The 26,366-nt window shown below is 32.9% G+C and overlaps 1 protein-coding gene and 1 long non-coding RNA gene across 2 annotated transcripts in view; both read left to right on the top strand.

The window, feature by feature from the left end:
• Positions 1-5,344: 5,344 nt before the first annotated feature.
• Positions 5,345-7,640, top strand: LOC146999084 (uncharacterized). The gene is made up of 2 exons (XR_015039402.1): positions 5,345-5,429; positions 7,305-7,640. It is a non-coding gene; the product is annotated as an uncharacterized LOC146999084 (long non-coding RNA).
• A 7,669-nt stretch (positions 7,641-15,309) lies between these two features.
• Positions 15,310-26,366, top strand: part of LOC118187570 (uncharacterized) — a 34,255-nt gene continuing 23,198 nt past the window's right edge. The window contains exon 1 of the mRNA XM_035357820.2: positions 15,310-15,509. Coding sequence (XP_035213711.2) covers positions 15,345-15,509 — 165 coding nt within the window. The 5' untranslated portion in view covers positions 15,310-15,344. The remainder of the gene's footprint in view (positions 15,510-26,366) is intronic.

Below are 26,366 nucleotides of genomic sequence, written 5' to 3'. Positions count from 1 at the left end.
TCATATTGCTCATTAGGAAATTACCGCGTATAAGATTGAAGACGTGTCAAAATTATTCCTTGGAATAATTTTCCAGTTGACGAAAGGAGGCTGACAGGCCTGTTGTTTTCGACACAAGTATTGTCGAGACGGCAGAACGTTGAAGATCCTGGACAGACGGGAGACAGCACTGAGGGGAAGCCTTCGCAAGATAAAGTTGGAGATCCCATCTATCCCCGGTGCTTTCCTATATTTTAATTTCTTGGTGACGTTGATAATCACAGCAAGTAAATGAGATTTAATGAGAGTTGAGTTAAGCATCGACTATCAGTTCCACCTAGTTTGCAAAAGTGGAGTTTATGAGGATAATATTTGGGGTGAATTGCATTTCAGAATGGTCAGAAAATCACGGTTTTTTTTTTCAGATCTGAGTATGCAATAGTGCTGTTCGATTTTACTGGTTGGTTGCACGTACTCTTGTTGCATTTTTATAGACTTGTAAATTTCCAGAAAGAATCAGTGTTTCCAAATCAGTCATTTTTTCTTCCCAACGCTGTTTTCTGAGGGCAAAAATTTTAGAACTTGATTTCTTTTGAGATTTTATTTATTTAAGTGGCTGTTGCAGAACATTTGGCATCTCCTTTTAACCTTATTTTGCTTTTTGGTGAGATGTTTTTTTTCTTCGAAGAGTTTAAAAAAGTGCTAACAGTCGGGGTCTCAACTGTGGTCGCCTCTTGGTAAGCATTATTGAGAGTATCGGTAAAAAGTTTAATTGTGTCTTCAATTCCATTAGGACTTTTCAAACAACAGAACTTTGGGGGATTGCTTTTAAAAATATTACCGAAAAGCCTTCAGTCAGAGTGTGTTTTGGAAAGATGTCATTAGAGATTCCGAGGGAAACCACAACTGAAAAATGGTCAGATGGTAAGTAGCACATAGCCAGCACCATATTAATACTGGCATCAGTTAGAGTATTGTCAAGAATATATGAACTGGTATATGACATAGAAGATTGAGAAACTTGCTAAACAATCTTCCCATTTATATACGATGTTGTCCCAGTACATAGTACCTTTCATGCAAAATTGAGATTTCTTGCGCCTTCGTGGTGTATCAAGTTTAATAGCCAGCAGCGTATATCCGTCTTTTGTACACATTCTAAAGACTGAGATTCCAGGAACTGCTGTTTTTATTTTATTTGTTCATTTTGTTTTTTTCAATTTCCGCCAACCATTGCTTTCTTCTAGGTATTCTATGAAATACGCACTTGTACTATGTTTCTTTGCCATCTAAACAATTGCTTAATTGTTCACTTCGCAATGTAATGTCATCTTAGTTGTCATCTTCACTTCGCAATGTAATGTCATCAAGTTGCATTTACATTTTCCTCTCCACGGAAGGAAAGAAAATAAAATGACGTTATATAGTAATTTAAGATTTGAATATTTGGGCTTGAAATGCACATGAAAAAAAAATGCAAATCATTGAAATTTCAGAAACCGCTTATTCTTGCATAGGGATTATATGAACGTACCAAAATTTTGTAAAACGTACAGTATAATTTTCAGAAGGGAGGAGGTTAAATACGAGAATGCAATTTTTAGGTATAAATGAAATTGCATTTAAATCGCTGACTTCTACAAATGTTCTTGAAAGAATTTCTTAAATCCTATTAACTGGATTCCTTATTTTTGAAAAGGTTTGTTTTGCGTCACTTTGCTTTTAGGAGAGTAATTAGAATGCTGAAGTTTCCTATTTGAAAAAACAGTGATGACATTTTTGGTCTCCGATAAAGCCAAAAATAAGAAAAAATATAGCTTTCAGTTCTTGTTTTGTGAAAAACGACAATATAGTTTCGTTTTAAATTTGAGAAGGTAAGCAGAAAATTTTATAAAAAAGAAAAATGTTTTATGATATTTAATAAGATTATTACAATTATTCTTTTTACTACTAACCTCTGTTAAAAATATTATTATTATCATCTATGACAGATCCCTGTGATAGAAAAATGAATTAATCAAAGAAGTTAAGCGTATTGCATTACTTTCCACATAACCACAGGAGATACCGAATCTCAGTCTTTCACAGTGAAGTATACAGCTACAGATAAAAATTTATTGCCATTAGTGCCCGAATGAATTATTAAGATCACGTTAAAGCATTCGAGAACCATATGTCAAGCGGTCGATGCCTTCATGAAGGACGTTTTAAGGTAGGCCGACTCATATTCACTCAACACGTGATGAAAACCACCAAAGATTCCAAACAACCAACCCGTTCGCTGGGCTCGAAGCAATATTTAGAGGATTTTACGGTCGCTTCTGCTGATGAGCGCAAACAATCTTGTTCTGCCAGCCGTGTTGAACTAATGCGATGACAAGATGCCATTAGGCGATTCTTTTTCCTCTACATCCTTATGCCCTGTACTTGCCACCACCTTAATCGACGGTGATCTTTCGATCTTCCAATATAACCAATCAGTTTAAGTTCCCTTTTAAATCAATTTAAGTTCATTTAAGTCAAGAAAATGCTTTCCGAATGTTTTTTCAGCTCTAAGAAGGGAAGGTTATTCATATGGACGTGTAAATATTCTTCAGGTTTGGAGAGCTTATAAAATGACACATTGTATTAAATCCGAAAAATAATAAACGGCAACTATCGTGAAAATGTTTGTTGGGAACTGTTGAAAAAGTGATTATTCTGCTATTTACAAGGTATTATTCCCAAAAGTAATATATATGCACTTGAAATTCTTAAGTGATCACTTGATCCTCGCTCTTACCAAAAACTTTCGTAGGATTGTAAATATATTTGCCCTGTCAGTTCTTCCTCTTCTGACGATAGATGAGTTCTAAATATGATGAATATTCTTTAACAGGTGATTCGTGAAGAATATATTTCAGGCATTTCGAATTTTATGAGCACAGAGCATAGAAGAAATTAAAATGTACCTTATATTGAGTCATTTAATGTAGCCTTGTAGATATTATTTGACTCAAGCAGTTATATGATGGGTGTTTTTGGCTTGAAATGTTTTGAAAAAACGAACGGAACAGCATGTTTGTAGAAGAGGCTGAATGGATCACGCTAAGCTATAATAATGATTCAGCTCGAGGTTTAGTTACAGTTAACAGACTGATTTCTTAAGGCTTTGTCCGTGTGTAAAGTGCACAGGGCCAATTTCTCTTATAAAGTTCTTCATCATTATTCCTAAAGTAAATAAGCATTTCACGTTTTGATGTAGTCAATTAAAACGACCTATTCTGTTTTCTACATCACCGAGTTTCGCTTTTTTCTCGCTCCGAAACGTACTCCTGTTTCCTGTTTGAATAACTGTATCTAAACTTCTAAAGCAGTCTCTAAAGCTATAAGAACATTATATGCGTATGCCATATTATATACACGAATTTTCTGATACATACGAAAATTGAGGTATATTAATTGATCTGAACGGAATGATTCCAAGCATTCAAGTTTTATGTCTTATTAATTCCTTTGTAAGAAACATGAAATACTGTCGAGAGAAGGAGATACATTTTGTATGCTGTGAAAGGAATCTGTCATAACTACTGCGTATGAGGGTCATGATAAATTGAATGTCATATGCATTCATATAAAAATATAGCTTATAATAAATAAATAAAATACTGAAATGTAGCTTTAAATGTAGGTTCCAAAAATACGTTGTCTTATAAATAAATAAGTCTTTTAAAATCTACATATGAATTACTAAAGTGGAAAAACAAGGCTAAAGAAGAAACATAGGAATAAAATATAAAAAATGTACTATGTTTTATTTTCTTTGATTTAGGTCGAGAAAGCTTTAGTTTTAAATTTTCAGGCAGAAAAAGAATTTCCTTTTCTATGTGAAAAATTTTATGCTGCATTCAAAATAAAAGAAGAAAAGAAATTAAGCATTTATTCTAAGACGGACAATTTTTATTTTCAGTTTTCTAAGACGAAACATGTTCCTTACAGGTTTCGTTAGGACTAAATAGAAACGCTTTGATTTTTTGGAGTTGAAAACGTTTAAGTTAAACTTTTTTAGAGCAAATAATCACTTTTATTTTGGCTGTGGGAAAGCTCATGTCAATTGCAAAATGTAAGGAGAAACAATTTACACTTTGATTTTAAAAAGTAGAAAGAAATTCATTAAAATTTCTTATGTCGAAAAAGTTTAATTTATTCTTGTTTAGGATAAATAATCTCCAATTTTATTTTGTCTGTGATAAAGCCTATCTTAATTTCAAAATATGAGTGGAAAGGGTTACACATTGATTGTACAAAGTCGAAAGTAATTCACTAAAATGTTTTTTAGGTCGAGAAAAATTTCATTTTTACTTTTCTGATTCCAAACATTTCTCTTAAGTTCCCCACCCCATAAGATGAAAATATTTTATTTACAGTTTTCAAGGCTCTTGCCAACGACAGGCGCAATGTTGCACTCATTGCCAAGATGAATTTCGTGGGATTGTTTGATGTTACTGTCAGAAGGGTGAGATAAGTCACAACAGCAACAACAGTTTTAGCTCGTCTCTAATACTTAATTCTCAGGTGTTCTAAAGATCAAAAACCGTTATTTGTCATATGCATCTGACCTCCGCTGTATACCTTTGGTTAACACATCTAAATATTTTGACTTTTAACTATACAAAATATTTTACATTGTTTGTTTAAATAAAAAGTTACCTAAAAAAGACTGTCTTTAGTTTGTTCAGATAAACTGTAGTTTGTTGTTTTGCTGCTCCAAAATAATTCTTCCTTTGACTGCAACACTGACATTCTAGCCACCCCCCAATCGTTGATAGCGCAGCAAAAAATATATCTTGGGAATACGAATAATGCAGTTATACCAAGATATGGGAAAACTTGAAAAACACCAATGAAAAGAAGTCCGTATTACCTCGTATCTATTATGTTAAGATTACATATTATATGGTTTATTTAGTTTAAGATTTACTTCTTTCAAATCCCGATATCTATATACATACAAGTTGCAGAGGAAAACAAAAGATACACTTCGTTTCAAAGTTTGCGGCAGAGTCGTCAGAATGTGGAGATAATTCTAAATTCCTGGCTAATTTTTTTTCCTAACTGCCTGACTTGATGGCTAGCGGCTGCCAAACATATTAACAAAAAACAAAAATAAAGAAAAAAATTGCACGCATGAAATGCACTACAATTCCACATCTGCTCTTCTAGGAATTACGACATAATTTGATCTAATTTTAGCAGCTAATAAAATGCAATTTTTTTGTGTTCCAGAGATGTTGAAAGCAGGCCTATTTAATCGTGCATATATGTATAAGTACAGCTCATTTATTAAAAATGGATTTTGTTTTTGCATTTCCAAGTATATATAGTACTCAGAGTCTTAGAAGAATCAATTGAGAATTCTCTGTCTTCTAAGAATATATCTTAGAAACGTTTCTGCGACATTATCCATAATGGTGAGCTATATAATATTTCCTTTGGCCTTAAAAACTGCCATAATTTAATGAAAGTTTTCTCCAAAATTTTAATATTCTAACAAAATTTTAACATTTGGTTATGATAAATATTGCAATAATTTTGGTAATACTTTAAATTTAAACAATAATAATTCTACCTGATTATGTTCATCTGAAGTAAAGTATAATTGTCTGATATCAACTCAGACGAGATTACAGTATTATTACATGTATTTGTTTGCAAAAGTTTGATAATGATAATCAATTGAATACAGTTACGAAATTGCTTTGGTAGTAAGAAACTAGCAGATTAAACGTAAACTGAATGCAGTGATTAAATCTTATAGTGAAATGTAACTCAAGATTACTTCATAGCCGTGATTTTAATTCTATGGATAATATAAGAAAGTATAATGCTGATAATTTTAAATTTTCTATTCAATTAGAATATTACTTATTTATGTAGAATATAACGATAATTTAATTCTTACTTTTCATTAAAATAATAAAGTTTTTGTACTTTAATCGGTGCCGTAGTTATAAGCATAATAGGCAAATCGAAACTGAAAGATGTATTTCTAAGAAGGGATTTACTTTATTCCATTTAGAAGTTAATTTTCATTTAAGTTAAATATGTCTGATGTTTTAATTTAAAGATATGAATTTGGAACCAACATTTAGTTTCTCTGCTGTCACTAGAGGGACATAAATATGTTGTAATGTTATATTACAGAAAAATTAATAGATTACGTTTGATATAATGTGATAATTTATAGATAGTTAAAAAATGTACAAAAAATTGAAGTGAGTTGAAGGAAACTGAAAACTTAGCTTCTGTTGATTTTTCTTTTTAAGATCTTAATATTCAGCTACTATTAAAAGTTAATCCAGGACATGGTTCTCGTCAAGCGAGCTGATCGCATGAAGTTTCGTAGTTTTTGTAAGTGTAACGTCACACCAGTCTGCCGAATGGTTAAGACCGTTGAATACTGGTATTTTGTCCTAGCTTCCAACACAGGCGAACGGGTTGACAGCGGGATTGGTTTTCGTGGATTGCCCTATTTGTAACGTGAATATGAACCTATTTTGTTTTTAGATTTTCTTCCACAAAGGTTTCCTTTTCCTTAGGCAGATAGGCCTTGAGTGCTTCCGTATTTCAGTAGGTATAGGCATCCCCAAGTATAACGTGAATAAGAACATAATAATGTCTTTTTAGAAAGTCCCTTCATGAAGACATTCTTTCACGGCAGATAATTCTTTATTATAGCCAATTAGCCAAGCAACTAACATGCTTCATAAGTGGCCATGTGGTTAAGATTATTGATCGCTAGTAATTTTTTCGCATTCCAGATCTGCCCGGCCATGAGAACTATTTGCTCGGGATATTTTTGAATTTCCATAGGTATGACGCAAATGCGAATCAACTGTCTTTACCCTGTCATAAATGAAATCATATGTCTTAAAGGAAATATCCTTTAATTGTACTTTGTCGATTGAAAATTAAGCAAATACGAGATAAATCTTCATTTAATATGGATGCTACTCATTTCCTTTCGTTCTGATTTAAGTACTATTTGCAGGATGCATTAGGAACGCCACCTTCCGATGAGAAAATCATAGTTATTTTGTACCTCAGGTTGCATAATGTGCTATATTGTCTATGTTTTGGCCTACAGCTTTCAATCAACCTTTAAACAGAACTTTCAAAACAGTCTTTCCAATCCTACTAATTATTTTTACTATAAATGCAAATAAATGTCTTTTCAAACTATTTTATATTAATTCTATTTGAATTAATTGAGGTTAATAAACGATAATTAATACGTTACGTATAAATGCTATGAAAAATTTAAGTCTTTTTCTTTTTCCAAGCAGAAAGTATCAATGATTACTTTTTTTGCTATCTGTGCTCTTCTGCTTTCTGGAAGTGCGACTAGTACTCCTATGGACGATACTGAAGCCCGTCATCACCATCACGGACACCATCATCATGGACACCATCATCATGGTCATCATCATCATCATGGCCATCATCACCACCATGGCCATCATCACCATGGCCATCATGGGCACCATCATCACCACGGGCATCACCACTGATTACTGTGGCAAAACAAATTACGAATGTAAAGGGCTGATGAAAAAAAAATAAAGCGAGCCATCATTTGAAAACATTAATAATATAAAATTGAATTAAAATTTGGAAAAGTGTCTTGGTACAAGTTTCATTATTTAAATGCATAAAATAATTTTAGTGTTCTATTTTATTAGTTGAATTATAATATATATTACTATCCTCAAAGCTATAAAACATATTAGTCGAAAAGTCTCAAGAATGATATCTTAACTTCATTATTACTACCTCAAAAACTGTAAACTAATATATAAGGTATTTCTTCCTCCTTCTTAGTGTGCCTTCTTGGTGTAGTGGTCAACACATTCGGCGCGTTCGACAGATTCGAGTCCCGGCGAGGGCACTGCTCATTTCTCATGACTCCTTCTTTCACAAAATAATCCTAATATCTTAACAGTGGCCCCGAACTAAAAAAAGGTGGTGGATGATGATTCTCCACCATCAGGATTTGGCGATTGAGTCCCCTAATACCCAGTCGCCCTTTAAAAAGGGGAGCATATAAGGTATCTTTTACACCTTTTTAGCATGCCTTCGTGGTGTAGTGGACAGCACACTCGTCCCGTTCAAGAGGTTTGAGTCCTGGCGCGCGGGCATTGCTCATTTTTCATGACTCCTGCTTCAAAAAGATCCTAATGTCTCTACAAACATATCTACAGAATAATGCTTTAGCTTTATTTTTATTTATTTAGATTAAACAAAATATTCATTAATAAAGTACTGTATCTAAAGTGTTATATCCTGATTCCAATTTCCAGTGATTTTGAAGCCTTAAGTAAAAATTAGTGATACAGCAAAATTGTCACCTTTCTAGAACGATTCTAACTAAAATTCCATGTAAGCGAATATAAGAACAATGTGTAAATGTTTTCGAATTCAGTCCTAAATTCGTAAAGGAATAAACTGAAAATTCAAACTTAATAAGTGACTGTATGGACGCAAGATGTTGGCAGTAATTAAGTATAATTTTCAAAAAAGCCAAAGAAAACAAACTTTCTTTTCTGATACTGGTCACTAAAAGCCTGAATATCTACTCACATCTTAAGCAAAATATTTTCACTTTCAAGTAATTATGCTACAAATTGCCTGTCATTATAATGAAGAGAGTAATGTTTTTTACTGAAGCTGTCTAACGTTTTCAGGAAAAACATAAAAAAACTCACATCTCACTATTATTGCAGATACAAAGGAAATTAACAATGTAAAATTCTTCTGTCAAAATTAATAACGAATGCATAATACTAAGTAGAATACAAGATGCTACTTAATTTGTTTAATCGAAATACTAGTTACGCTTCCTGAGTAACTTATGCCATGTGATCTGGGTAAACTCAGAATAAGAGATAATTGCTTTTTATTTCTGCAAAATGAATAATATAAAATAGGAAAGGGTTTTACAAAATGATTTCTAGTAACTTGAAAATACAATTAAGTGTAGTTGTAATAAATTGCATATCAGATGAATTAGTATTTGCAAACAGAAAAAATGAAATAAAAGTCATCCCTGTATGCATTGTGATCCCTGTATGCATTTTGATCTCTGTATGCACTATGTGACTCTTTAGAAATATAAGGTTAGCCCACTGAATAAAATAGTTTCTTCTTTCGAGTTTCTAACATTTCCGTTTCCACAGAGACTTTTACGTTCATTTTGTCTTTTTGCTTCGTATACTGATTTCTTTTTATTTGACTGTTCGTCCGATTCCACTTTAAAGTCTGTCTTCAGAATCAATACAATTTAATTTAAATTACACGTTTGTCTAAAGCTGCATTTTAGCAAATTTTACATTTTTCATTGATGTTTTTCTCTTCTTTATAAAAATGAAAGCGTTATGGGTAGCTTAGTATGACTGGAAATAATTATTCAATAAAAGCGATTTTCAGATAGCACATAGAAAACACTGCATTAATGTACAATGAGAAGAAATTGCAATAAGCGAAACAGAACAAGATAAACAAAATGAATATACAATTGCAGCTTAAATTTAAGTATGCTAGATGCAAATACACAACATTGCATTCACAGAGCATTCCATGAATTTCATAAGTAACTTGCTTGTGTTCAGTTATAAAAATGTGACGTTCAGTAAACATAAATGGCACAAAAATATTTATTTCCACAAATACATGCATTACTGTAGTGATTTCTATAACGGGCGGGAATCGAAACTATATTATGCGGTCCTCAAAGACATTTCAATTATCTGCCATATCCGTTTTTTTTCTACGAACTGACCCAGTCCCGTAGGCGGTCAGTGAGTTTACCTGGTTTACTGAGTACCATTGTGGATTACGAGTGTGATTCCTTCGGGTTTCACTGTTAATTATGTCCTTTTACAGGACAGTTAATATGGATGATGATATTAGCGACTGCACCGACTCTGAACGATCAACTTCATCCTTACTAACCACTTCAAGGCGTGATGAATTCCTGAAAGACCCTCGAATACGGAAAAAAGGCAAAAACAAGAAAAAGAAAGAAAAGTCTGAAAAAGTGGAGATGGATGCAGAAAAGGCCCGGGAAAAGAAATTACAAAGGCTTAATCGAAGAATATGGAGTGGAATACGTGACGAAGCACCTGGGGTTCGAAGCAGAGCTAAAAGAAGCTAAAACACCAGAAGAAAAGTCTAGAGTTATCTCGGAACATTGCAAGGATGCCGCCCAGTATCTCAATAAGAGACAACGCATGGATCAAGATATTAATAATTCTGGTGCAAAAAAAAAAGAATGGACCACGCCAAAGAAAATTGCGAAAATCAAGGAAAAGCCAGAACGGATGGAAATCCCCAAGAGAAGCGATTCCAATTGCTGAAGAAAATCTTGAAGGCGGAGCCAACGCTGAAATCCCTCTCCCACCTATTGAATTCTCACAAGACGAAAGTGATTGGATGATTCTGGAAATGTTCACGAAAAACTGTACAGAGCCCCACGAATGCCAAATGAGACGAAAATCTATCTTCGTATATACCAAGAACCTGAAAGATTACAGCGCAATGAACGAACTACTAATAAAAAAGAAAATTCCCTACCACTCTTACCAACCTGATTTTGAAAAACCAATACGTGTCATCATGAAGAACCTTCCCGCCACAGTAAAAGAAGAGAATATACAACAAGACCTAAAAAGCAGGAACTATCCCATCGAAAAAATGAAGCAGTTTTCCAAATGCCGTGACGGAGAAATAATTAAACTTCCCATCTTTCTACTTGAGCTAAAAAGAACCCCAGATGGTAACAGGATTCATCAGCTTAACAACATGTTCAGTTTCAACATTACTATAGCAAAGTTTAATCCCAGGAAAAGACCAGTACAATGCTTCCGCTGCAAGCAATTCAGACATTCTCTATTCTGTTGCAGTAACCCTATAAGATGCGTAAAATGTGGGAATCAACACCGAAGCAATCAATGTACTTATGAAGCCCGAAGACAAGCCGAAATGTATTTTCTATGGACTTTGTCATGTGAGCAGCTACAGAGGTTGCAGCGAGTACAAGAAGAAGTTTGAAAAGAAAAGCAGCTCACCCTAGCCTAAAGCACCCGAATTCACAGAAGAAAATTTTCCTAGTACGAAAACTACTATGATCCCAGCGCAGAAGAATCTCCCACAAGTCAAATACAATGAGGAACTGAAAGGGAAAATCACCCCTCTCCCGAAGGACCTAAATGACGCAATCGCTTGGATTCAAGACGAACAAATCAACGCTTTCCTTACATCGATCATTTCATGCATTGAAAAATCAGATCCGCAAAATACTCAGCCAAAAAACTTCAAACTGGTTTCCAGGCAGCAATGCTACTCATTGAATTCGCTAAAACAGAGGATTAGAAAAGTTACTACATGCGATCAGCAATGGACAAATAGGAATGTAGACAGCATCTCTTAGCTAAAGTTTCGGACTTCTAATTATTTCCTATCTTTTCTCTTTTAGTTCAGCAGCAGTCTGACAGTCATCCCATCCGGAGTAGCCTCTTTGTCTATGAGAAGGCTCAATAACTCATCATCGAGAATTTCTTTTAATTCTCAATCAACATCATCCCTTCATGTTATGGTAGGAACGCTATGTCTCTTCCTCACGTGTTATACACAGGATCCGACTTATGCCCAGGGCCCTGTTTTCAAGTGCTTCGCACCTGAGCCTTCAGTTATGTAGTTATTAAATACGCTTGTAAGGTTACTATTATTTGGAGTTAAGAAGTTATTTATTATTTCAGCCTTTATTATAACCCCTCCTTTCCGTTTCCTCAACAGAAATGTAAATCAGTTAGAGAGTATTTAAGCCGAGATTTTTGGATTTCAATACAGAGAGTGTTTCCGCTTCTTGAGGCCACGTTATTAAGTTTCCCCGGCTCTGATAACATTGCAATTATTCGGTTTTACGTTATACCTGCCGTCATTTATATTGCTACGTAGATTAGAGTTTTGAGACAACTTCGATTTAAATTTTCTTGCGTAGTCTTTGACATTTTAGTTTAAATCTGACTGTTACTTTAGTTTCATCGCAATAAGTGGTGCCTGTTTTATGAGCATGAGACGTGCGTATATGTTTCAAGTTCTTATTTTAATAAAAAGGTTATTTTAAAATTTTCAAGACTCTTTAATTCATTTCACACACAGCGATTATTCGCTCCAAGTCTATTAGGAGTTTGGAACCAGTTTATTATACCAAAGCATGTCAACTGTATGCATTACTGCAATCAAGATTTTAGTTACCTGATGTCCGAGGTTGCTTTTTTCATTACCATTAAAAATGAACACAACTAATGCACCAGTAAATCTATAAATGGAGCTAATTTATTTAAAATCCGATATGAATCTTATTAAAAGATTTAACGTTCCAGATATGATTAACTTTTATTCATACCTGTTAAAAACTCAGTTAATGTTACTCAGTTAAGTTGTCTCAAAAATAATATAAAGAATTGTAAGATATAAAAGACCAATAGGTCAACAGTCAATAATCAATAAGCTTGAAGTATTTTTATACTGTTTCCCTTTGTTTGTTTGTTATATAATTTGGTGGTGATAATTCACCGCATATATCAGGCGTAACACCTTATATTTACAGCAATTAGCGAACTTAAAATATTAAGAACCCATAGTTTGTGTCTCATAGGTTCTGCCATTCAGCTTTAGATTCGTAATGAGTTTTTTTGTGGTGCGAGGCAGGACATCTTACTGATGATATTCAGATACTTAAGGATAAGTAATAAGCCTTTTTTTAACCTATTATTTATTTTTTTGATAAATATCCTTTTAATTGAACTTTCAGCGTACTCTCAATAAGTTGAACACATTTGCTATGATATCGAATGCAAGATTAATTTCTTTAAATAACGATTCTAAACTTGTATTTTGGCCTACAAACTTTCTTAAAATTAAAATAGAATTTTATGGAAACAGTATCAATACTTTAATCAATTTTAAGAGTCGAAAACAGCAATTTCTCCAACTTTGCGTATGTAATTTCCAGAAAGATCCGAGAACCATATTATTGATTAGTTTTCCATGTTATGGTGGACAAGTTTATGTGTCTTGGAAATAAACTTAGAGACTGGGTAAAAATTAAATTATGATAATTATTTTTACGAAGATTAATGGTTTCGGTTTTTAGTTATTTGCTTGAATATAGAAAATACACAAATCTTATCTGTTTACTAGTTTAGGTAAAGCAAAACTGGTTTGAAATTTGCAGACGGAACCTAAAAGTGCTTATTAAGTAGATCTCTGTGAAATATAATATATTTTAAATTTGTTTTCAATTTATCGAAAAAGCAATATTATACTAATGGTTTGGACCACATAGGAAAAAAAGCTGAAATTTTAAGAAAATTTGTGATTCGAAATAAGGGTCTGAGATCATTATTTAAGAAATTAAAGTCCAAAAACAAGGTTATCGATTGCTCTGTATACTAACATTATAATTCTGCATCTCATAATTGCTTGTTTTGTTATATGACTGCAATAAAATATTTTAATATTAGCTTAGTTTGTACAATTTCTGATCTGCTGATAACGAGAAATGAATCAAAATGTCAGTATCGAGTAGGAAAGAAAAACGTCACTGAAAGATAAAATCTCTACAATGGAAAATGTTAGGCTTTGTCACGCAACTATTAGTTAAAGGCACTGAGCAATTTTTTTGTCACGCAAGGGCAACGTTTTTAGGGACTGCATCTTGTCTGTGTGCAAAGTGCAATATCCTAATCATGAGGCGCAGTCATTGTTCTTAGATTATAAAATTCTATGGTAGATTTCAAGCAAAACTTCTTAGGATCTTGACTTACTTATTAGGAACCTGACGTAGTTTTCTGAATTAGCTTTTCATGTAAAAGCAAAACAGCTCTACATATTCAAGTTGATTACTTCGCTCAAATTTTGTTATAGTTTTCTTTAATTAGACTCTGTTTGCCTTTCTGAATAAAGCTATCTCTAAGGCGAAAGGATCACACAGTTTTAGCGTTCCAAGTAATCCCAAGCGTCATTAGCATTTGATTACTGAAGTAAAATTCCAGGAATTATGTATTTTCGCATTTGATCAAATTCCTGATATATTCTTATTTCTTTGATTATGCTGTCAGCTTATTAACATATTTTAAAATTTAAATGAGGGGCTCCAAACTCTCGTTAAATCTATCATTTACCATTCAATATTAGAATAAAAGCATATTACTCAATTAATAATTTGATATTGCCATAAATTTTACGTAGCCCTAATTAAGCGAACAATGCTCCATTTCGTTCTGAAAAACTTACCTTTGTTGAACATTTAAGGAATTTTGTGCTATATCTGAGCATTGCTAAATAAATATTTTACGTCTTTGTTAAACTTTCATTAATTGTTTTAAAATACTATTAAATTTAAAATTTTCAAAAACATTTTTAGAATAATTAAATCCATAGACTTTTCTAAAATGTCAGACTAATTCAATTTATTCGTAATGAAATCAAATATGGAAGAAATCAAATATAATATGCAGAAGGAAACCATATTACAGCGGCAAATAATGAAAATTCTCAAGTTTGTTGGATATTTGCCGATTTCAAATTCATCGAGCCACGTATTCTCATCAGTATGGCTTTTGTGGTCTATAAGCGTCTTGTTATATTATATGTTCATGGCAACTATTCAGACGTGGTCTGCGTTTTATTTTCTTTGTTGCCACAGATATGCAGATACCGCCATGCTTTTGAGAATTGTTTATCCGAGTCTTATTGTATACCATGCTATTATTTACCAGATTATTTTGCTTCTCAATCTCAGAAGAATTAAAAATTTCACTGTCAAGATGAAATTAATTTCAACGGTAAAGCCAAACAAACGTAGTCGATGGATAGCTTTCTTGAAATGTGGCCTTCTTGCAGCATTTGGATGGGCAATGCAGGCAGTTTCTTACTTGAGTACATGTACTATAGCTACCTCTTACTTTCAAGCTCATGGTCTTCCTGTTAAAACCTGGTTACCTATTTACTTCATTACTAGAACTCCTATAGTAACAACTGACATCTTAAAGCTAAAATACACTACAATCTGCCTACAAGTTATAGTTATGGGGATGTCGGTGACGGGAACGTTATTTACAGAATTATGGGTTGCCAATACCTTTTCTACGTTATCTACAAGCTTCGAAATGTTGCACCACCGTTTAATAAGTATCCTTAAGAACAAAAACGAAAAAGTGAGAGTGAAATTCGCCTCGTGGAAGTCAGATTACATTTTCACGTGCCGGATGACGAAAGACGCGGACAGAGTGTTTTCGCTCATAGTATTGGTGCACGTGATAATGACTCCTATTTTACTCTGTCTAGCTGGATTTCAGCTTTTACAAAAGAATCAAGAACCTTTTATGGCCAGATATGAAAGCAAGGCCATATCGTATTACCTGGTTTTATTTTGCATGTTCAGATTTGTGTTAATATGCTTTACAGGGGATAAACTAGGAACGGAGGTAAGTGCTTTTTTAATATTGCATCTAAAATATTTATTCTTGATGAAAAAAGAACACTTTTGTATTTTATAACATAGATGATAAAAATATATTTTCAGTTACGGTGAAGAAAATTAAGGAGTCCTTCATTCAGGTACCTAATTAATTTAAAATTAAGTATTAATCAAAATTAGGTAGTAATTAGTATTAAAGTATGCAAACAAGTTAGTATTAAAATATGCAATATGAAAATGAAAACAAAAACGAAAGTGAAGTTCAAAACACTTTTATTAAATAGACTAAGCACACGAGATACAAAACAAAGGTCTACATGCTTAATTCAGCTATGTTTATTACTTAAATCGATCAAAACATGTATTAAATCTCTTACCCAAATTAAAAGCATTCCAAAGACCCACGTTACATTGAGTACAACTTCTATCCTGACTGCCAGATTGAGGAAAAATTAAAAATTCGAATGGAACTCGGTCGCGCTAAGAAAAGCGTCAACATCATGCCTCTCGCTGTAATAACGAATAAACATTACAGCAGTTAAAATAAAGGTTTTAATCATTAAAAGTATTTTCAGATTAAAACTAGTTTACAAAATCACAAATCGTTACACAGATGCATTACTACTAATGAAACAACAACACAGATATATGATTCTATAAAATACATAAGAATAACATGATATTTATGACAATAACCAATAATTACATTGTGTTAGAAACGATGAAGCAGCAAGTTTTGTTACTGGACGCTGATATCTTCCAGTTTTATCTCTAAATGTAACCACTCTGATAACATTATCCTTGCTCTGGCCCATTTTGATAAACCTTGTAAGATGCCATTTAAATTATTCTGTATTATCAGTGCTTTTAACTAATAAGATATCACTTTCATTAAATTTCACTAGTTCTCTGGTCTATTTCGGTCTTTGTTGAAGCATATTTACATATTCATTTGACTACCAAATTAATTGCGTAAATGTTTAAACCAACTAACACCTGCTAAGTCTGTTAATTGGAATTTCAAGTTAGTCAGGATTGGGTAAAGCAATCAAAGATGATACAATTAAGAAATATGCAGAGATGGAGAACTGAAACCTCATTGCGATCACTAGATTCAGCACAAAGAGGCCTTGAATTAAGAACTGCCTCAATTTCGGTGACTAACGTCAAGAACTCCTCGTAACTAAAAATAGTATTTTCAATAAGTCTCTTTAAATGATATATATCAATGATTTTATTCCTGCTTCCCAGAGGTTTCGAAATGAGGAGCTAAACCGTGGCTTAAAATTCTCCTTTATTCCCTCTCTAGCGGTATAATCCTTTTTTTCCTATCTCCCTTGGACAAATTTCCAGATAGTTGGCTATAATGAAATTCGTACCGTTATCACTAAACATTTCAGAAGGCTTACGTCTACACCTGTGAATCTTTTTAGAACGCCAAGAAAAGCCGGCTTCACTGATTAATTCATAAACAGTTTCAAGATGCCTTAACAATAAAGCGAATAAAAATACAAACAAAACATCTATTAACCTGCAAAATCTTTAGGGCGAAAAGCTCAGGAAAATCAATCTCTGTTTTATTAAATACTCCCAAAGGTGTAATTCGAGCTGATGCTAAATCTGCAATTATTTATTGGGAACCTTTTACATTTACTTTCAGACAAGTTATACATTTATGCAATGCATTTCTCAAAACATTCCTGATCCTAACGTATTCATAATATTGTTCTGATGAACGAAAGATTTGCTTCTGCACCTATATGAAAGTATAATATGATAATGAATAATAGCAAGATCTGATTTTGATTGTTAGAAAGAAGTAGTGGGTGTTTCTGATGAAGTCATTCAAAAGAAATTATCATAATATTAAGACTACCGTTTTAACCGTCCACTCTTAATACTCCTTCATAGTCCAGAAATGGGCACAAATTCACCAGTTACCAGCATGTGGCAAAAAGTTCCCTTTTTTAATTACTGAACTTCTTCAGAAAAGTCTGTTGACTGAACGCTTTTAACTATGTGCATCAAAACACTATAATCTGCCTATAACAGGTAAAATTCGTCACTTCATAAAGATTCAATAATTTCACAATGTTTTGAATTTTCAAGAAAAAGCAAACACCAGGCAATCACTATTTAAAGCTTGATGAATGATGAACATATATTAATAACATTAAGATTAACTTGTCCTTGTACAAATGCACTAAATTCATTGCTCAGGTACTTCAGTCCTCTCAAATACGTAAATAGAGTTCCGAATATTTTAAGAGTGCTATGTTAGAAGTTTTGAATTTTGCTTCATCGTGTAAAAATGATGGACTAACCCACCATAACTGCCAGATTTCAAATTTATTTTCATCCATATCTCTTGAAAGCATATCAGCAGGATTATATTTTGAAGTGACATGCTTCCAGCATTCAATTTCTGTAAATCCTTGGATTATACTAACACGACTTTTTTACGAATAACTTCGGTTGAGATAGCAGTTGAAATTATTTTTACAAATCATGATGTAACATTTTTGAGTCTGTGTAAACGAACATTTGATCATTATTAATCTTAAGAGCATTTATCACATTTTTACTAATTATTGTTGCAATTCTAGTGCAGTAATCATGTCATCTGCACATGTTAATATATTACTCACATAGAACTCGGACAATGCAGTAGCAGCAGCTAACAGCTAATATTCTTTTTCATCAAAGGGTAATTGTTTTAATACTCTTGTAGTAAAGAATGGGTCACGTGCAGTGCCAGAAGAAATGATCATCAATTGATAAAACTTTGTATCTTCTTTAGAATCACCATTTCATAACATACACTGTAAATCTCTTTTTCGAGACTTACTCAGATTTGCCTACACATATTTTGTACATCAAAAACGTTAATTTATGCTTAAGAATCATAAAAGAATAGAAACTTTCTTGAACAACTGCATCTTTAAATAATCAATTATTCAACGAAATTCCATCGGAAAAGGTGCTGATTCATCAAGGCATTATACAATAATTTAAATTACTTATAAATTCAATTTACTCCATATATTCTAAGTTTTTATATTCATTCACGAAGTGTTTTAAATTTTTGGATTTTTGTCCAGTTTTTTCCCATAAATTTTCGAATCGTTTTGTTTTGGCCAATGTTTTAGAATCACCCAGTTACAAATTTTCCCTTATTAATAAATTTGAAGTACAGTTTCCTGTAATTTTATTCCTGTGATATGATTAACAAATGATCTTTTCACATTCAGTTTCCTCGTCTTGTAAACTAGGTGTATCCTTCAAGTTTTCTGCGTTGCAAAATGTTTAACACTTGATTTCTGTTTTTCCAGCTCTGTGAATGAAACACTCTTTCACGCAACTTTAGCAAAACGAGTTATAAAATGGAGTGTGTCAACATTTAAAATATCGTAAAATTTGCAATTAATATACATCTACTTGACTAGCTTTGTAAAAAGTAGGGACCGTTCGAATGGTATTTCGAAGATTACGCAGTTATTAAATACCTGTCCGAGCAGCTGATATTGCATCATAGGTAAGATTAAAAAAGTTACAGATTGTATTTTTTCAGCATTCCAAATTAATGCCGTTGTTTCCTATTTGATACCAATGTGTTTACCAGCTAAACTCGAAATTGAAACGTTTATCGTTTTTTGTTTCAAACCAAGACTATTAGCGAGATTTATAAATATCACTAATACTTGATTTCAGGAATTAAATAATGCTCGAACTTTGAGCAAATATCTACTTTATTTTTGTTCCAAAGCAAGAAACTAAATTCCGAAACAGTCTGCGCATTTTCATTACTAGTTTGTTTAAAACTAATTACTATCCACAGAATTTCGAGTTCAGTTCGAATTTCGGTTTGAATTACATCAGTAGCAGAGATGGCAACAGAGCGGTCATTTTCTTCCGAAATAGACATCTTTATCCTGTGTAAAAGATAGTTATGAGATTTAGATTTACAAATGTTGTGTGCATATTTTGTTTTGCAGTTAACTAACTGATACGACTGTCACAAGAAATTAATGCAAAAGTTTGGTTTTTTTAACAAAATCAAATCTTTGAACAAGATTCATTTTTAAAAACAAATCTCAATTATACAACGGATAAGATGTTTTCAACCATAATTATGTAATTCACATTTTGAATTTAAAACGAATTTTTAAACAATTTTTTTAATCTTGTTATCTACACATTTAGAGGTTTTGTTCTAACATTATGACACCCATCCACTGGCAAAATTTTAAGAATTTTATATCTATCTCATAGAAACGAAAAAAATGTATTCCAGAATATAAAATCTGAGGTTATTAACATCATTTCGTATCCTTTACAGCAAAAAATTCATAAGACTATTCACAATTAACCTTTCATGTCGATTTTTATGGGCAGTAAATAAAGAATCAAACGTATCGGCTATATGTTATCATATGTATCATCTATACATCTATAAGATTTGTTTAGCATTTCCAACAAGAGATGATTGTTAAAAACCGTTTCTAGCTATCATACAACAATTCAATAGAAGTTGTAGCGTTGCGCGCCTCCAACTTGCACGCAACCAAGAGGTGACTGTTGAAACTGGATAAAAGACAGAGTCTTGTTAAGGGTTTAAGTCCCTTTTTATTCAACGTAATAAATTACAAGTGCGTGCTCTTGACGCTCACAAACTACGCCAACTTGGCGGTAAAATAAAAATAATAACCTGAAAAGAAACTAAAGACAAGATTCTAACTACGAGGCTCTCTAAAAGTAACTAACCTCACCGCGTTTTACAATACCGCTGCTAATTCAGCAAACTTGAAGATCACGTTGAACGATTAACAATACTTCCAGGCAAGCACACAGGCCGAAACGCGGGGTTCTTCAATTTCTGGCCAACTACCTCCGCGCTCGTGAAGTAAGAACAGCACACCTTGAACTCGTTTCCTTTCTATTTAACTCAGGATACTTCCGCTGATAATTTGAATCCTTGCGCGTTCTACTAAAACTTACATACTCTGGCATTGGCAGTTCCAGGGGAAAGTAAGGCTTGACAGGAAAGATAGTTTAAACTTAAAATAAATGTTAGTTAAAATAAATATAAACCCTACAAAGTAATTATACTATTGAATTGAGTTTTACAATTATTCCAGTTTTCTTAACTACTATCAAATTTACGTAAAGTTACTTTTGGAAGTTTAGGATTAATTTATGATTACCTTCAATATGTACAGTCTGATCTTCACCTCTCTCAAATATTCTAATTTGTTTAGATTCCAAAAAATGCTTAAATATTACCTTTTGCTTTTTAAATTCTTCATTGATTTAGTCAAATACACCTTCACAATTCCCATGTTTTCCACTTTTTAATACTTTACAATGCTGGATTCATAACTCATTGAGTTTATCTTCCAGACTATTAATATTTTCAGTTTTATTACTTACATCGAATTTATTCATTTGCTGAATATCTTCAGAATTAAATTTCGAAAACTTGGTTAATTGGGTCTTTATATTTCTCCGACCTCTAGTTAAAGCAGTTATATATACAGGCAACTAGAAAGAATTACTCCGGTTTGACGGGTCACAAACGTTTTCCAAATCTAAAGAAAAACGAAACTGAAATTCGAAAACGAAACGAAAAAATAAAAAAGAATGATAATAAAAAAGAAAAGCTTTCAGATTTTATATTACGTCCATATACGTACGTTTATATTCGAAGGACCTACGTTACATCTAATCCAACTTCCACCCAGACAGCCAGGCTGACGAAAGGTTAAAACCTCGAATAGAACAAACCCACACTAAGAAGAAAGCTAACATGCAGTTTCATTTAAAACGTTAAAAATAACAACGGTTCGTAGAGATTTAAAAAATTTTTAATATTACAGATAGATTCTTCAGAGCCGCCACTAAATATACGTGATATTTCTTCAAAGTTGTTATATTGTTACATATGGCTGGTTCTATTGGACAGATCAATTTCTTCAAAGTAGTAAAATAAATTTTCCAAGCAAATTAACAATGATTTTCGTGTTAATGCATTATTTTATCCTCTTTCTTTGCAGTTAAAAAGAATATTAGTGCAATATATAACTTTTAAACAATTTTATAAAGTAAAGAACATTTTTGTAGATAAAAAACCAACATTTTCTTTGATATAACTTTTTCGTGAACATCCAATTAATTTTATTAAGAATAAATTGAAATAGTAAGAACGTTCACTAGTCTTTGAAAGAAAGTAGAAACTTTTTAATTTCAAAAATTTTAGAAATAAGAGCTGTTTCTTCCCTTTCTTCCTTAGATGCTATCTCTGGTGAGGTTTGCATATTTAGTTAAACAATAACTTATTCCATAGACATTCCCTTTTGAAGAATAAAACGAAATTCGATAACACTCATGAGCTACGGATAAACTGAAATTTTGAAACGGGAATTATATTAAAATAAACTGCCAGTAACGAAGGCTTTGTGTAAAATATCACAGTTTAGATTTTAATAGTCATGAAAATCAAAGCACTGATCATTTTGGGTCTTAATTCCTTCAAGCAATTCATTAAATGAGGACTTAATCATCAAGGAAATTTTTTTCCTATTTTAAAGTTACATTTGTTCACAACGTAATTCTCTAAGATTCGATAAGTATCTTGAATGCGTTTCTCTGTCAGTACTGCAACGTATTCATTACAAATGCCATGTGATTTATTGCCATGTGTTCCCATGGCGGTAAATCACAGAAATGGAATTATTTGCCTTTTATTTATTGCACTCAAAAATAGCTCACACAGCGCATTTTGAATACTTTTTAAAATTTATCACACCCACATAGTTATTAAAAAAACTAAAAATTTGAATAATTAGAAACTTTTAACAGCGAAAATTCCTTTTGATCAGTCAAAAGGCTGAGATTTAGCTGTATCTGCTTTAGTACATCATTTCATCATCCTCAATTTACATTATGCCATATCATCCTCAATTTACATTATGTCACATCATTATCACATTTCTGTAGTATCCTGTAATATTACCACAGCATAAATCATTCACACGGTTTCAAAACTTTCATGTTCTGAGGCCCATTGTATCTCTCACGATTAAGTCTATTTATTTTTACAATTATAGCAACTTGCTTATCATCGTAAATCACTGAGCCATTTAAAAACAATGTATGCATTTTAAATTTTGACTTTTGGCTTTTGAATTATGGTAGCATACTATTTCCTTTTCTTCCCGAGTCCCGCAGTATAGAAAAAAGCCAACGTCGTCTGACAACCTTCATCGTTGGAAATAATTATCTAATAGCTTATTAAAGTTGCTTTTAGTTAGCCTTGTTGCTAGACTATATGGGTAGATTTCATAATTTTTTTACTATATTGGATCTTTACAAGTTGTTGTAAGTAGTTTAATGGAATACATGACTATCACAGTTGTTATAATCATAAGACATAAAAGTCATTAGCTTCGTACATATATGTAGCAATCAGAAAATATAAAGTTGGATATGAGCGAATGGGGAGCTAACACAGCGAAATAATCTATCGGCTATTAGTTCGTGTTTGCTTCGCTGCATTGGTCGGTTCTTGCACCGGTTGGCATGAAATTGAACAGTTAGAACATTTAGACAAATTCTGATACCAATATTCAGTGACTGGCAATAATTAGTTGCTTATTGGTTAGATCAATTAGTCCAATGGCACACACTAGCCCACTGGTCTTGACAAAATCAGATATTACCTAGTGGATGTTACTTATCATATAAGCATAAGAAACGACTATTTAAAAATTGTATGCTTCGTAATAATTTATTTAAATAACATTTACAAAGTATTTATAAATATTATCTCTAACATGCATGACCAAACTGGAGCTCATGAGCTGAAAAGCACTTTTTAATATAGTATAGTAAGGCCCCGATCCTCTAACGAATCGAATAAGAGAACACTTGACACTTGCTACGGTATGAATTGCAATAAAATATGGCCTGCTCTAGCAGTTTTGCCTCTCCGAATAAAAATGTTAAATGCTGCCCCGTCCGTTCACATTAAAAATTATTATTAAAAGAGGTAAATTGTTAATAGACACAAACCTATAAAACTTGAATAGTTCTCTCAAAAATAGTTATTAAAAATAAAATGAACTGAACAGCAAAATCAAAATAACTAAATTCAAAACAAATTAAAAAAAATAAAATAGTTTTTCTTTTGTTCCCGACTTTTAACTCTGCAATCCTTCTGAATCAATTTTTTAAAAAAGTGTATTCCGCTAACTCATATTCCTTTTGGCTTTCTCTGCGAGTATCACGTAATTGTTTTAAAGTTAGCTTCTTTATATATTTTAATAATACAGCGCATCGAAAAGTTGATGCAGAAAAAAATAAATGAATTCTTTCTACGATATTAAAAAAATGTGCAGTCTTAAATGTGATTTTTCCATGTGTTAATGACTGAATTCAAAGAGTGACATTACATAACGCGTAGACTGCTCCCGGATTTAACGTTCTGATTTTAAATTGCACCCCTTACTTTTCAACTCTGATATTATCCTTGTTATCGTAGGCCTTTTCTCTCATAGCCAGCAAACTTAACCCCAATTTTGTGAGTTTTTAATTTTTTAATTTGGAAGTTTTTTACTATTCATTCAACTGGAAGAGAATCTAAAAGCATTATTTTAATGGTAACCTCATTAAGATTAACTTTGTCAGTACATACATATCTTTATCAAGAATGTCATTCGTTCCAATTTAATGTCATCAGGAGTTCAGTTTAGAATTATGGAATAATGTTTGGCTTATTAGTAATTTAATATTCTCAGTAAAAAAGAAATATTTCGTTCTGAATATTTTTTCCTGAAAGTATACTTCATCCATTCTGAGCACTTTACGAATATGCACCTCCATTATTTGTTCAAAATGAGCAAGTAATACAATTATTTGTAAAATTTACCATTACCGAAATCGTAAAGTTTGTCCCTTTTACCCCGCAGGTCTAAACAGTTTTAAGTAAGCGTTATTAGTTACTACAATGCGTAGAAGCTCCTCTCAGCAGTAAGTAGTTTCTGCAGAAATAAGCCTTGGTAAATCACTGTCAAGCGTTTTCGAACATTGTGATCGCCAATTCAACCAAAGATTTTCGATTTTGAACATGATTTTTTATGTTTTATATACTTTTAAAGTTTTAAAAAAGTGATTCTAGCTTTTGAAACCTTCTATGGAAAGATAACCAGAACATTTGGTGCAAAAACAACATACACTTTTTTTTTTAAATTTTCACCATTTTTTTAAAGTTCTGATCTAATAATGTATTAATGCAATGATCTATTAAATCTTCGATCGGTGTTGTCATATTGAGGGCTGTGTTACGAATCTTGTTCATAGAAAAATGATTTTAGTGCAACGGGAGAGTGTTGTATTTTTCTGTATAATGTAACATGAAAATCTACAGAGATGATGCTATGACAGAAAAGTAAGAATACAGGAGCAGGTATATTTAGCATTCAGTAAATAGCTTTCTCGCTATTTTCGCCAGGTATCACCAAGTGGGCAACGGTTTTGTTTACTAATTTTGTCGCAAAATTTAACGAGAAACCGCCATAAGTCGCCAAACTTGGTGAGCATTTGGTGACAATTTGGTTCGGTCATTGTATAGCTATAATGGATGTTGTAATTGATGTTCTGTGTAATTGCAGCCGTAATCGACCCTCATATGCCTTCCAGTAATTTAGAGAAATAGAAAGTTCTAGAACTATCTCGGTGGCTGGTTGAAAACTATATAAGACCAGAGAGAACATCTTCTCTTAGTTGTTAGCTCAACATGAGTTCAGAATACTGAGATATCTCCAGGTTAACATCACTTTTAACATTCGCTTTGCATTGAGTTGTGTTTAACGTTCTTAGTTTGAAGTGGCCCACCAGCGGCCGAGCGGTAAAGTCGCTGAACACTGGTAGTTCGGTCCGAGGTTCGAATCCCGCGAACGGGCTGGCTGCATGGGTGTTTTTGTGGTTTTCCCCATGTGTAACGTGTATACGAGTCAGTTTCCCTTAGAAAGTCCTCCACGAAGGCATACCTCTCCTTAGGCAGATAGCCCTCGAGGCTTTGCCGTAATTAAATAACCTAACCTAACCTTAGTTTGAAGTGTAATTATTGATTATACTTTGTGATTCTGTGAGAAGTTGTATGACTATTTCTTTGTGGAAAGTTCCAGAACTCTGAAGTGTTTTTTTTTCTTTTGATAAAATAAATTTTGTCAACCTAGAATCGGACCTGTTTGCACCCAATCTATTGCAAACCAGTACGTACACTACAATTTTTGATGCCAGAAGACATGAATCTGTCAAAGAAGAGCGAAACCGAACCAGAAGGAGATGAGAGCGGGTCAAGGAAAGGTGAAAGAAGCCGTAAACTCTGTTATAGAAGCTATGAAAGCTTTCTAGAGGAAATGAAAAGAGAAATTTCTGCCATAATGCAAAATAAATTCGAGGCTATGGAAGAAAGAAAATATTCGATTGAAGATAAAGTTGGTTATCTTCACGAAACATTTTCTGCAATTGAAAAACAAATCGAAGACAGAGTTTCTGCTGCTATGGCCAAGGGCATAGATAGTTTAAGGAAGCCCATAACGACAGTTGGTCTTAATTCTAACAACTTGAAATTCAAACATATGTGGTCAAAGCCCTCTCTAAATCTATCCGCATATGATGGAAATATCTCCTGGCAAGCTTATAAGACGCAGTTCTCGAGAGTAGCAAACGCGAATGGATGGGAATACAAAGCGCCTACCATCTCGCAGCTTCATTAAGTGCAGACGAAGATGATATCCTTCAAACTTTTCCTGAAAACCAGAGATTAGACTTCGAAACCCTGCCCGGTGCGTTGGCGCTGCGC

Source organism: Stegodyphus dumicola, chromosome 1, assembly GCF_044657685.1.
Source record: "Stegodyphus dumicola isolate Sdum_Otavi_A_Nest chromosome 1, ASM4465768v1".
Lineage (NCBI taxonomy): Eukaryota > Metazoa > Arthropoda > Arachnida > Araneae > Eresidae > Stegodyphus > Stegodyphus dumicola.
This window is presented reverse-complemented; position numbering and strand designations above follow the sequence as displayed.